Source organism: Pogoniulus pusillus, chromosome 8 (genome assembly GCF_015220805.1).
Source record: "Pogoniulus pusillus isolate bPogPus1 chromosome 8, bPogPus1.pri, whole genome shotgun sequence".
NCBI classification, from domain to species: Eukaryota; Metazoa; Chordata; class Aves; order Piciformes; family Lybiidae; genus Pogoniulus; species Pogoniulus pusillus.
The window spans coordinates 1,315,136-1,328,590 of NC_087271.1; the positions used below are offsets into that span (position 1 = coordinate 1,315,136).

General features: G+C 50.5%; 1 protein-coding gene across 19 annotated transcripts in view; it reads right to left on the reverse strand.

Annotated features, from left to right (window-relative positions):
• Window positions 1-13,455, reverse strand: part of DAB1 (DAB adaptor protein 1) — a 534,753-nt gene that overhangs the window by 91,049 nt on the left and 430,249 nt on the right. For 18 of the 19 annotated variants that reach the window (XM_064146935.1, XM_064146933.1, XM_064146950.1 and 15 more), the window contains one exon: window positions 12,624-12,823. In XM_064146935.1, coding sequence (XP_064003005.1) covers window positions 12,624-12,690 — 67 coding nt within the window. In that variant the 5' untranslated portion in view covers window positions 12,691-12,823. Of the gene's footprint in view, window positions 1-12,623; window positions 12,824-13,255; window positions 13,346-13,455 lie in introns of those variants that run through there. The other variant, XM_064146941.1, reaches the window with a different exon arrangement.

A 13,455-nucleotide genomic window follows, 5' to 3' on the forward strand; every position in this document is an offset into this window, starting at 1 on the left:
TGGCAGTCTTTAAATGCTTGTTTTGAACTGCAAAGCCAGAAATAGCTTCACAGGCAGCAACACTGGCAAGCAAACCTCACCCTCCTGTCTGAGAGTACTTCAGGGGCTTCTACAGGGCAGATGGATGACCTCCTTCAGCAGGGCCTGTTCACAGATACATGGAATTAGCCAGGTTGGAAACCTCTGAGATCATCCAGCCCAACACCTTCTAATTAACTAACCCGTGGCACCAAGTGCCTCATCCAGCCTCCTCCTAAACACTTTTTGGAAGTGACCTATGGCTTTTGAAGCCACTACCCAGGCTTTAGTGTTCTCTTCACCGTGTGAAAACTATTCTTTGATCTCCCATCTGGAGATCTCTTCCAGCCTGGTTGATTCTATTCTATGATTCCATCTTCATTTTGGAAGGTTCCTGCAGAAGCCAGGCACCCAGCAGCAGAACAAGGGGACACAGCCTCAAGCTGTGCCAGGGCAGGTCTGGACTGGATGTGAGGAGGAAGTTGTTGTCAGAGAGAGTGATTGGCATTGGAATGGGCTGCCCAGGGAGGTGGTGGAGTGGCTGTGCCTGGAGGTGTTGAAGCCAAGCCTGGCTGGGGCACTTAGTGCCATGGTCTGGTTGCTTGGGCAGGACTGGGTGCTAGGTTGGGCTGGCTGAGCTTGGAGCTCTCTTCCAACCTGGCTGACTCCATGACTCTGTGGCTCTGACTCTATGCCTGTGTGTTTTGGATGACCCTCAGCATAATCCCAGATTTCTGCATGTCTCCAGCTGCTGGGTATTGGTGGTTGTTTGCTCTTCCAGAGAGCAGCTGATGGCTTTGCTACCATGGAAGTGCTTTTCCAGCAAAGGCAATCCCTCTGCTCCTGCCCTTTGAGGATCCTTTCCTTGCCACATGCCTGCTCTCTGGAGTTCCAGTAATCACCTCTGCACTAGTTACCTTCACTGACCTGGAAGATGAAGAGGACACAGAAGCTGATCCTCAATCAGCCGTGAATCCATCTCTAAAGGTTATTGTTCTGTTCAATGCCTCCCAAAGAGCTGTGTTCCTAGAGAATTTCCTCTCTTTTGTCTATAGCTTTACCAGCCTTACTCTTCCTTCCTCGAGAGCTCTCTTTGGGGCTTAGCTAAGCCTTTGATCAATCAGCTGCTCCATCTGACTTCCTCTGAGCATAGCTGCATGCTAACAGACTTGCTCACAACCAGCAGGACTCTCAAACCCAGGCCAGCAAACCTGGACAGCTCAATTTCAGTTGCAGCAGACAGGACCTGGGAAGAGGTAGCAGCTCTATGGCAAGCTACAACCCTGATCACGTTGGAATTGCTGCTCCTGGGTCTATAAGTGAAGAATAAAGACAGTTTGGGATGTGTGGATTCTGTGGGCTTTGTAAGCATGAAAGCTGTGCCTGGTGCATGTGAGCACTGCCTTTTGTGCACGCCTCTTGTGACTGAAGAGCTGAAAGGGCTCTGCTTGTAATAGCTGTAAGCTGTTGTAAGCTGCAATCCCAGGCTGACTGGCAAATTATTTAGGGATGTATTAAGTCATTCATTGCTTCTCCTAACACAACATTCCGGGTGCTAGGAAGACCTCTGCATGCACAGACAGCACAGCAGTAAATACAAAGCTTCTCCTGCAGGCATGGAGAAAGTGTAAGCAACTCTTGCCCTCTTAAGCAGAATGCAAGGTGCAACAGCCACAGAATTAACCAGGCTGGAAAAGACCTTCCAGGACATCCAGCCCAGCCTACCACCTACCACCTTCTGATTAACTAAGCCATGGCACCAAGTGTCTCATCCAGCCTCCTTTTAAACACCTCTGGGCATGGAGACTCCCACCACCTCCCTGGGCAGCCCATTCCAATGCCAATCACTCTCTCTGACAACAACTTCCTAACAACATCCAGCCTAGACCTGCCCTGGCACAGCTTGAAGCTGTGTCCCCTTCTTCTGTTGCTGCTTGCCTGGCAGCAGAGCCCAACCCCACCTGGCTACACTTCCCTTCAGGTAGTTGTAGGCATCAATAAGATCCTCCCCTGAGCCTCCTCTGCTGCAGGCTGCACACCCCCAGCTCCCTCAGCCTCTCCTCACAGGGCTGTGCTCCAGGCCCCTCCCCAGCCTTGCTGCCCTTCTCTGGACATGTTTGAGCACCTCATAAAATCAGAGAATGCTTTATGTTGGAAGAGACCTCATGGATCAGCCAGTTCCAAACCCCTGCCATAGGCAGGGACACCTCCCACTAGAACAGGTCACTCAAGGACTCACCCAGCCTGGCCTTGAACACCTCCAGGGAGGTTGAGGAGCACAGAAGCAAACAATGTGATCAAAGATTACATTGGGTGCTTCTGTGCTCCACCACCTCCCTGGGAAACCTGTGTCAGTGTCTCACCACCCTCACTCCAAAGAACCCTTTCCTAACAGCCACTTTCAGTCTCCCCTCTGCCAGTTTAAATCCATTACCCCTTGTCCCTGTTGGGGAGGGTAATATTTGCTTTTAATTACCTTCTAAGACCCCTTGGGGCTTTAACACAGAGAGCCAATGTTATTTTACTAGAAACACACCACAATTTCCCTTGGTATCCAACTGCTCTGTGGCCATTTAGCCCCAAATTATTTGCTCCATCACAAGATTAAAAAGCAAAAACAAAGCCCCAAAACCTCACCACCAACCCTGGGTGATCTTCATCATCTTTTCAGTCTATTGGCAGTTGCTGCACTGAATAGAAGATGAGGAATTACTGAAGGAAGGAATTACTGAGTTAAGGAATTAGTGAATTATCAGGGAATTAGAGCAGAGAGTTTAGCAGGTTTTCAGGTCTGTGGGTTAGATATTTACTTCATCTTTCTTTGCTGCAATCACCATGGCCCTGAAAATGATGATGAGATGATTTAAACCTAATGAATAACAAAATGGATTGGATACCCTAAGCACCTTTAAAGACAATGAAGGGTCACTGTACCCCCAAGATCTGAGCCAAGGACCCTTCTTGCTCTCTGAAACATCTCTACACTGAAAGACAACCACCCATGAACCTACAACTTAGTGTTAAAGCAAGCTTTCAGGTTGTTACAAGTCCTTTTAAGCTGGCAGCTCCTGGCTTGGACAGACTCACTCTGATATGGGTCAAGAACTGGCTGCAGGGCTGGGCCCAGAGAGTGGTGGTGAATGGTGCCACATCCAGCTGGCACCAGTGGTGTGCCCCAGGGATCACTGCTGGGCACAGTCCTGCTCAATATCTTTATTGATGATCTGGACCAGGGGATTGAGTCCAGCCACTGGCATCCTGGGCTGGCTCAGGAGCAGTGTGGGCAGCAGGACAAGGGAGGTTCTTGTGCCCCTGTGCTCAGCACTGCTCAGGCCACCCCTGGAGTGCTGTGTCCAGTTCTGGGCTCCTCCATTGCAGAGAGATGTTGAGGTGCTGGAAGGTGTTTGGAGAAGGGCAGCAAGGCTGGGGAGGGGCCTGGAGCAGAGCCCTGTGAGGAGAGGCTGAGGGAGCTGGGGGTGTGCAGCCTGCAGCAGAGGAGGCTCAGGGCAGAGCTCATTGCTGTCTTGGGTAGTTGTAGCCAGGTGGGGTTGGGCTCTGCTGCCAGGCAACCAGCAGCAGAACAAGGGGACACAGTCTCAAGCTGTGCCAGGGCAGGTCTAGGCTGGATGTTGTTAGGAAGTTGTTGTCAGAGAGAGTGATTGGCACTGGAATGGGCTGCCCAGGGAGGTGGTGGAGTTGCTGTGCCTGGAGGTGTTGCAGCCAAGCCTGGCTGGGGCACTTAGTGCCATGGTCTGGTTGCTTGGCCAGGGCTGAGTGCTAGGTTGGTCTGGGTGAGCTTGGAGCTCTCTTCCAACCTGGCTGATTCTGTGGTTCTGTGATGAAAACAGTGAGGCAGGTAGAGCCTGTGCCATAGTGCCTTAGGGCAATCAGCAGAGCTATGGGACTTAGCCCCCTCAAAATCATGTCCTGTAGTCAGCATGAAGCTCTGCCCCTGTGCAAGGAAGGATCCCCAACTCCTTTCAAACAAAGCCTCTGTTTCTGAAACGTTATCATGCCCCTGAGGATGTGTCCTTAATGAAGCCACAGTTGAAAACAATAATCCCGTGAGAAAGGTTCCTCTGTTAATATTACCTGCTCATCCTCTTGACAAAAACTATCCACGAGGAACCCCTGAACCCAAACAGCTTCTGTGGCCTTACTGAACTCTCTGATCTGTCGTCTGAACATCCACCTGAGCCCTTCCCTGGAGCACCACTGTCAGCTTGGATAATGTGACTCTTTTCCCCTCCCAGCCCCTCCCATGTCTCTCTGGTTTGACCTTTTGCAGAAGCTATTTATCTGCCTTCTCAAAATCATCCCAATTCCTTCTAAACAACAACAACAAAAGGCAACAAACTGCTCTGAGCACAGGCTGAGAGAGCTGGGAGGGCTGCAGGCTGGAGAAGAGAAGGCTTGGAGGAGACCTTGGAGTGGCCTTGCAGGATCTGAAGGGGGCTCCAGGAAGGCTGTGGAGGGACTATTGACAAGGTCTGGGAATGAGAGGATGAGGAGGAATGGGTTTGAAGTGGCAGAGGGGAGACTGAAACTGGATGTTAGGAAAGGGTTGTTTGGAGTGAGGGTGGTGAGACACTGGCACAGGTTGCCCAGGGAGGTTGTGGAGCACAGAAGCACCCACAGATCACGTTGGGTGCTTCTGTGCTCCACAACCTCCCTGGAGGTGTTCAAGGCCAAGCTGGATGAGTCCTTGAGCAGCCTGTTCTAGTGGGAGATGTCCCTGCCTATGGCAGAAGGTTGCAACTGGCTGATCCCTGAGGTCCCTTCCAACCTAAACCATTCTATGGTTCTATCATACAAACCAACCCCTCCACAAAGTATTGCAAAAGAAAAAGAGGCAACAAATCAATGTTCAGAACTATCTCAGGGCTGGGGGTCAGGAGTGGGGGACAGGCTCTGCTCACTGCTCCCTGGGATAGGACAAGAAGCAGTGGATGGAAGCTGCAGCACAGGAGGTTCCAGCTCAACACAAGGGGAACTTCTTGACTGGAAGGGTCCCAGAGCCCTGGCACAGGCTGCCCAGAGAGGCTGTGGAGCCTTTCCAGGCCTGTCTGGATGTGTTTCTGTGTGATCTGTGCTAGATTGTGTGGTCCTGCTCTGGCAGAGGGCTTGGACTGCATGATCTCCTTGGGTCCCTTCAACCCCCTGACATGCTGTGAGCCTGTGAAACAAATCAACCTCACCACCAACTACTGCTGGATTTTAACTCTCTTTTTCCCCTTCCAACACCTGAGCTCATCACGAGTGGGTTGGGCTATGAGGCAAACAAAGCAGGCAGCTCCAGCCTGACTGTCAAGCACAGAAAGCAGCAGCAACCAGAGCATGTTCCCCTGGCCACTGTCTTTCCATTCACTGAACAGGGCAAAGGTCCCCAGGAAACAGCAACAGGAGCTCAGCTCATTAAAAACTCTATGAAAATCTGTCTCCTGAAGGGATGTTAAATTAGGCTTACACAGGCAACTTCCAGCCTGGGCTTCCTCAGAATTTTAGTGCTTAACCTTCTAGCCCCAGCATTTCTTTAAGGCAATTAAATACAGAGGCACAGACAGAACCCACTGCTTCAGTTACAGCCTGGCTAAGAGAAAGGAAATAGGTGAGAAACACAAGGAACTCTGCAGGTAGCTTTCATTTTCATCTCCAGCATCCTTCCAGCATTGCCATCTTTTTGACATGCTCACAGGAGTGGCAGCTGTGTTCTCCCCACACCCTGTCTGACCCAGGAGTGCTGACAACACATCCTTTTTAAGGAGACTCCTCAGATCCTGGGCCCCTTTCAAAACCTGCACTCCATAAACATCCCTACACAAGTAAAGAGAGGAAGCTCTATCTGCTAACCACATCACAGCATCAACCAGGTTGGAAGAGACCTCCAACCTCCCTGGGCAACCTCTGCCAGTGTCTCATCACCCTCACTGCAAAGACTTCCAATCACATTGGGTGCTTCTGTGCTCCACAACCTCCTCGGGCAACCTCTGCCAGTGTCTCATCACCCTCACTGCAAAGAACTTCTTCCTCACATCTGTTTCAATCTCCCTCTGCCACTTCAAACCCATTCCTCCTCATCCTCTCATTACCAGACCTTGTCAATAGTCCCTCCCCAGCCCTCCTGGCGTCCCCTTCAGATCCTGCAAGGCCACTCCAAGGTCTCCTCCAAGCCTTCTCTTCTCCAGCCTGCACAGCCCCAACTCTCTCAGCCTGTGCTCACAGCAGAGCTGCTGCAGCCCTCTCAGCATCTTGGTGGCCTCCTCTGCACTGCCTCCAACACTTCCATGTCCTGCTTGTGCTGGGGGCTGCAGAGCTGCCCCCAGGAGTGCAGGTGGTGTGAGGAGAGCATAGCCAAGGGGCAGAATGCCCTCCCTTGCCCTGCTACCCACACTGCTCTGGCTGCAGTCCAGCACAGGGTTGTGTCTGGGCTGCACTCACACTGCAGGCTCCTGGTGAGCTCTTCAGCAACCAAGGTCTGTGCCACAAAAGTTATTTTTCAACTCCAGTTTTTGGGACTAATTTACCAAGACCTTCAGCTAAACACTTCTTTTTCTGGCTTCTTAAATACACCAACTGAAGCCTCTGTATCCCCTTTGCTTTCCGTGTTGCTCCCCACTCCTTTCTTCACCAGCTGACCAATGAAATGACTGTGCTAGCACTAGGAAGAGAGTGAGATACACTGGTCAGAGCTCCAAGCAAGAAACAAGGCCCCTGGATTACACATCAAGCTCTGCCCTGATTTGTGGTGTGAGCTTAGGGAAGTAATTGTGGGATCAGCACTGGCTTTTGATGCAGTGATCTAGCAGCCTCTGCAATCAATTTACATTCCCCCATAGGAGGAGAGGTCAGGCAAGCTCATTACTTGCCATAAATTATCCAAGATTATGCAAGTTCTGAGGAATTCTCCCTAGCAATACAGGCTGGAATCATGCAGGCATCAATGTTAAGTGTTTATGTTCCCCCTCTTTATTCCAGGGGACACTGGCGAGCAGCTTAATGCTTCCATGATTGCTGAGACCATCCTGATGGTCCAGGCTTTACTTGCCTTTGAGCTCCCTTCAGCCTTTGCCCATACAGCTGATGGCTACACAGTGAGCAGCACTCTGATGTCTGGGTAGACTGAGGTTGGACATCAGGAAGAAGTTGTCTGCAGTGAGAAGGATGAAATACTGGAGCCAGTTGCCCAGGGAGGGGTTGAGGTCCCATCCCAGCAGACATCCAAGCTGTGCCAGGGCAGGTCTAGGCTGGATGTGAGGAGGAAGCTCTTGCCAGGGAGAGTGATTGGCATTGGAATGGGCTGCCCAGGGAGGTGGTGGAGTGGCTGTGCCTGGAGGTGTTGAAGCCAAGCCTGGCTGGGGCACTTAGTGCCATGGTCTGGTTGCTTGGGCAGGGCTGGGTGAGCTTGGATCTCTCTTCCAACCTGCCTGATTCTATGATTCAAATATTTACAGAGGTTGATCAGATCCCCTCTCAGCCTGCTCTTTTCCAGACTAAACAGTCCCAGGGCTCTCAGGCTCCCTTCAAAGCAGAGATGTTCCAGTCCCCCAGCCATCCTCATAGGTCACCATTGGGCATCTTTCCTCTCTTGTACAGAGGAGCCCTAAGCTGCCTACAGTATGCTTCTGCATACTTCCAGATGTGAAACCTTCTACTCATCCAAACCTCTAGAGGCACTGCAGTTACTATGCTGGGCAGATTGGGTCCCTCCTGCCCTGTTACATTCATTACATGACAGATTTTTTCTTCCCTGTACTCTCTAAACAAAACTTTCCAATAATAGTAATAATAACAATAATAATAGTAGTAATAAAAACACCACCACCACCACAAACTTTGCTGAAAGCTTTTTCAAATGACTGCCAGTGGACAAAAAGTTTCCCTACAACTTCATTTCTTTGCCTCTTTGGATGTTCTTTTTGCCAGGTCCTAGCCCCTGGCTTTCTCCGTACCTCAATCAACTCCTTAGATGGAGTTTGATGGATGAAGCCAGGAATGATGAGTAGAGGCTGAAAGGGAGGCACAGCTGATCCTCACTGACAGCAAATAACATGTTTGGTGAGACACTGGCACAGGTTGAGGGTGGTGAGACACTGGCACAGGTTGCCCAGGGAGGTTGTGGAGCACAGAAGCACCCAACGTGATCATAGATCACGTTGGGTGCTTCTGTGCTCCACAACCTCCCTGGAGGTGTTCAAGGCCAGGATGGATGAGGCCTTAAATGTGATCTTTGATCACTTTGGGTGCTTCTGTGCTCCACAACCTCCCTGGAGGTGTTCAAGGCCAGGCTGGATGAGGTCTTGAGGGACCTGTTCTAGAAGGAGGTGTCCCTGCCTATGGCAGGAGGTTGGAACTGGCTGAGCCTTGAGTTCCCTTCCAACCCAAACCATTCTATGATTCTCTGATTCCCTAAGGTGCAGGCAGCCCTGGAGCACAGCAACACCCACCTGTACTTAACAGGCTGTTAGCAAATCAAATCCTCCCTGGAACATGCACTGAATTAAGCTCCTAATTGCTAGTTTCAACTGGAATGCTTTGACGCCTGTTAAAACACTGAGGAATGAGAACACAACAGAAGCTCCCAGGAAGTGTTAGGCTTAACACTCAAATTACTGATCCCCCAGCGAAGGGAAGAAGAGCTCCAGCCTTAACTTGGGCAGCAGACCTGCCTCTCAATTAACAGCAGCAAGCATTTCCACCACGACCAAGAGACAACATCCATCAGCCCTGAAGAATGCCTCAATTAACACATCCAGAGACCTCCTTGGCTGTAAGGCAGCGCCTGAGGGAGGATGCAGGAGCTCTCTTAATTTATGAGAGGTTATTGGATAACTCCTGTTAATTATTAGCCACACAACGTCAGAATTAATGATTTTTCCCACCCTCTTTTCAACTTGAGGATGAATTCATAACTTCTCTCAGGACTCCAAAGAGGTGCAATTAATATTGCCAGGGAGCGTTTCACAGAGGGGATTTGCTCTGAGGCAGGCGTGTGGACACAATTAGTGGTATCAATTAATGCTGCTGCTGCTTGGATCCATAAATCGTTGGAGAACTCATAACTAGGGCAAGGAAACAAAGCAAAGCCACTCCCTGACAATGAAAGAAGCTCCTGACTGCCCCCCCCCAACCCCCCTCGTTCATTACCCTGTAGACCAGATCTGAGTTTTGCTGGAATTCATGACTCTTAGCTGTGGAACCAGACAAATGCATGACCCTGCACCCATCTGACAGCTTCAAATGGCTCATCACAGGGAGGCTGATTTAATTGCTGCTGGCTGATCATCACGGAGGGAAGGAGGTGTGCAATCACACAGTGGCTTAGGCTCGAAAGGACCTCAGAGATCACAGGATGCTCAAGGCCTCATCCAGCCTGGCCTTGATTTCTAATCTCCAACCTAAACCTGCCCTGACACAGCTTCACTCTGTCCCCTGATACTGGGGAAAAGAGCCCAACCTCTACAGCTACCTGGAAGGAGGTTGGAGTAAGGAGGGGTGGAGGGCTCCAGCCTCTTCTCACAGGAACACAGGATGGTAGGGGTTGGAAGGGACCTCATCCAGTCCAACCCCCCTGCCAGAGCAGGACCACTCAGTCTAGCACAGATCACAGAGGAACACATCCAGACAGGAGATCATCTACTCCAAAAGCCACATCATGGGCAGGGATGCCTCTCAACTAGACTTGGCTGCTCAAGGGTTCATCCAACCTGGCTTCAACACCCACAGCCACAGCCTCTCTGGGCAGCCCACTCCAGACTCTCACCACCCTCCTACTGAAAAACTTCATGGAGCAAAGCTGGAGATGGGGAGAGTCAGGCTGGAGGTGAGGAGGAAGTTGTTGAGCAGGAGAGTGGTGAGAGGCTGGAATGGGTTGCCCAGGGAGGTGGTTGAGGCCCCATGGCTGGAGGTGTTTGAGGCCAGGCTGGCTGAGGCTGTGTGCAGCCTGCTCTAGGGTAGGGTGTCCCTGGGCATGGCAGGGGGGTGGAACTGGCTGCTCCTTGTGGTCCCTTCCAGCCCTGCCTGATTCTATTCTGTGAACTTCTTCCTAAGCTCCAGTCTAACCCTGCTCTGCCTCAGCTTCAAACCATTCCCCCTTGGCCTGTCCCTAGACACCCTGATGAGAAGTCCTCTGCAGTCCCTTCAGCAACTGGAAGGCAGCTTGAAGGTCCCCCTGGAGACTCTTCTCCAGGCAGAACACTCCCAGCTTCCTTAGCCTGTCCTCATAGCAGAGGTGCTCCAGCCCTCTGATCATCTTTGTGGCCCTCCTCTGGACCCTCTCCAGCAGCAATGTGTGCTTTGTATCTTGGGGACAGCAGAACTGGAAGCAGTGTTGGAGGTGAGGTCTGAGCAGAGCAAAGGAGCAGTCACAGTGGATGTGTCACAGCTCACAGCATTTATCAATTTCAACTGAAGCTCCAATCTGGAAATGAAGCTGGAAGAAGTGCATTGAGATTTCTCTCTATCAGCAAAACTGCAACTTTCAAATCATAGAATCACAGAATCAGGCAGGTTGGAAGAGAGCTCCAAGCTCAGCCAGCCCAACCTAGCACCCAGCCCTGCCCAACCAAACAGACCATGGCACTAAGTGCCCCAGCCAGGCTTGGCTTCAACACTTCCAGCCATGGGCACTCCACCACCTTCCTGGGCAGCCCATTCCAATGCCAATCACTCTCTCTGCCAGGAACTTCCTCCTAACATCCAGCCTAGACCTGCCCTGGCACAACTTGAGACTGTGTCCCCTTGTTCTGTTGCTGGCTGCCTGGCAGAAGAGCCCAGCCCCACCTGGCTACAGCCTCCCTTCAGGGAGCTGCAGACAGCAATGAGGTCTATACCTCCCCTGGCACAATCAGCCAGAAACCTCCACCCCACTCCCAAAGGCTGCACTGATTAGTGCAGGGATTGAATTCAAATGAGGTGTAAGAAACCCAAACCAGGACTGATTAAGCAGGCAGGGTAAAGATGAGAAATGACAAAATGGAACCTTGTTTAAAGGCTGCTTCTCCCCAAAGGCTTTTAAACTAACTAGGTATCTGCTCTTTGATCTTACATGTCTAGGGTTTTGCTTCTGGGCATGTCAAGCTTTTCCTTTACAGAGTCAGACAGACTCCAGTCTCTCATTAGAGTTGAAAAGAGCCAGGACAAAGATGTGACTCTGCCAGAGGCCCCATGCACATGCAAACTGTCCTGATGCCAGCCAACTCCTTTTAATTTGTAGTCAAGACAGTTTAAAATGGGACACTTAAGCTTTTTGCTATCCTGACTTGAGGATCAAAGTCAGGTCGTCTACCACCAGGAAAGCACTGCCATGCAGCACCCTCTGAGAGAAGAGACCAACAGCAGCCTCACTCCAGCTTCCCTTCAGGCAACTGCAGAGAGCAAAGATCTCCCCAAAACCTTCTCCAGAGCAAACAGCCCCAGCTCCCTCAGCCCTCCTCACACGCTGCCCTCCAAACCCCTCAGCAGCCTCTTTGCTCTCCTCTGGACACACTCCAGCACCTCAAACGCTCAGAGGGTTGCAGCAGCTCTGCTCTGAGGACAGGCTGCAAGAGTTGAGGCTCTGCAGCCTGGAGAGGAGAAGGCTTTGAGGAGACCTTGCAGTGGCCTTGCAGGATCTGAAAGGCAGCTGCAGGCAGCAATGAGCTCTGCCCTGAGCCTCCTCTGCTGCAGGCTGCACACCCCCAGCTCCCTCAGCCTCTCCTCACAGGGCTCTGCTCCAGGCCCCTCCCCAGCTCTGTCGCCCTCTGCTGGACACCTTCCAGTATCTCTCCTGAGTTGAGTGGCCCAGCACTGGACACAGCCCTGCAGGTGTGGGCTGAGCAGTGCTGAGCACAGGGGCAGGATGACCTCCCTTGTCCTGCTGGCCACTCTGTCTGTATGCTGAACGTTTCATTAATGCAAGTATCAAGTTCCTAAAAGAGTCTGCTGTTTCCAAAAGTTTCCAGCAGAAGAAACAACAGAGGAGACATCAAAAAGATGCTATCCCTTCTGCAAAGAAATGACAGCCTTTCACTCCCTGCTTGCCCCCAGATGCTGACTGCTGATGCCACTAGGCCACTCTGTTTCCCTTGAACATCTCAGGTCCCATTCCCACTCCCATCAGCAGTCCCTCGGAGTTTCCTTTCCAAACCTCAGCTTATTTATCTTAAATGAATCATTTTTTCCCTTGTGCATTTAGGCCTAATCATCAAGATTTTAAATCATCTTCCTAATCAAATGCTTTAATTCTTTTAATTGCTGCTTCTCAATTTTTTTAGAGACTAATGAAAAGATTCCTGATACAAAACCCAGAGCCAACCCACAGGACCTTAATCATCCATTTGCTAAAATCACTGCAGCTGTCTGGAAAGTGAAGAAGGTATTTATCAGCTGTTGGAAATGGAGAGAGTAAGAATCCACGCACTAAAATACATAAGTTCCTCCTTACATCTTAAATGCATTTCAGTTGGGTGTAATTGTTCATGCCAGAGAATCAAATGCTACGTTCCCACAGCAGAATGCCACTGGGCATGCAGAGAACAGAAGAATCACAGCTGCTGCACACAAGGTGGCTGATGTAGGAGCTGATTAAAGGACAAAATACATAGGAATAAAGAGTAATAAGTCTCTACCTTTCTTTTTGGAGTCTTTCTTGGTGCTGGTTTTCACAGCCACTTGAAGTTCTGTCTCAGTTGACATCCTATATCCTTAGTCCTCTTCACACAGATCCAGGATCTCGGTCAGGCTCATTTAGAACGTCTCTCCAAGAGAATAATTCAGCCTTTGAGATACTCTAACCCAAACAGTTCATCTCATTCACTCCTTTCCAGTGCTGTTAAAAGAAGGAAACAAAAAGCAATGGGCATGGTCTGGGTTTAAAAACAGGAAGAAAACAAACTACACCAAACAGCCAACCACACCAAACAGCCAACCACACCCAAAACTCCCACCCATCAAACAAAAAGCAAAACCAACCAACCAAAAAAGCACAACTACAACCACAAAAAGCAGCAAACCACTGCAAGAAGCCTACAAAGTTCTCCATCTATAGAGACAAACAACCCACAACTTCAGTTGCTTAAACACAATCATCTAGCCCTGTCAAGAGAGGTTTCTGAGTCTCTGAGATGCTTTCACAGGCTAGAGGAACACCAAAGGTGCACAGAAGACCTCTACTTCTGGACCAGCAGCTGGAGGACAAAGACCACAGGCCAGGCCAGGACCACCAAAAGCAAAACAATGCTTGCAAGGACTCGATTCTCACATGCAGCAATTCCAAGGTAAAGCCATAACGCCAGAGAGCATTCAGATTTCCCCCCCTCGAATGCTCCTTCAGAGCCTTCCTTCTCCTACTTGAACAAGGACAACTGAAAAGGCATTCACTGCTCATACTGAGAGATTCACACTTTGCCACTCCTCTTGCTTAGGAGAACGGTTCCACCATAAAAGAATCTATCTCCGTGT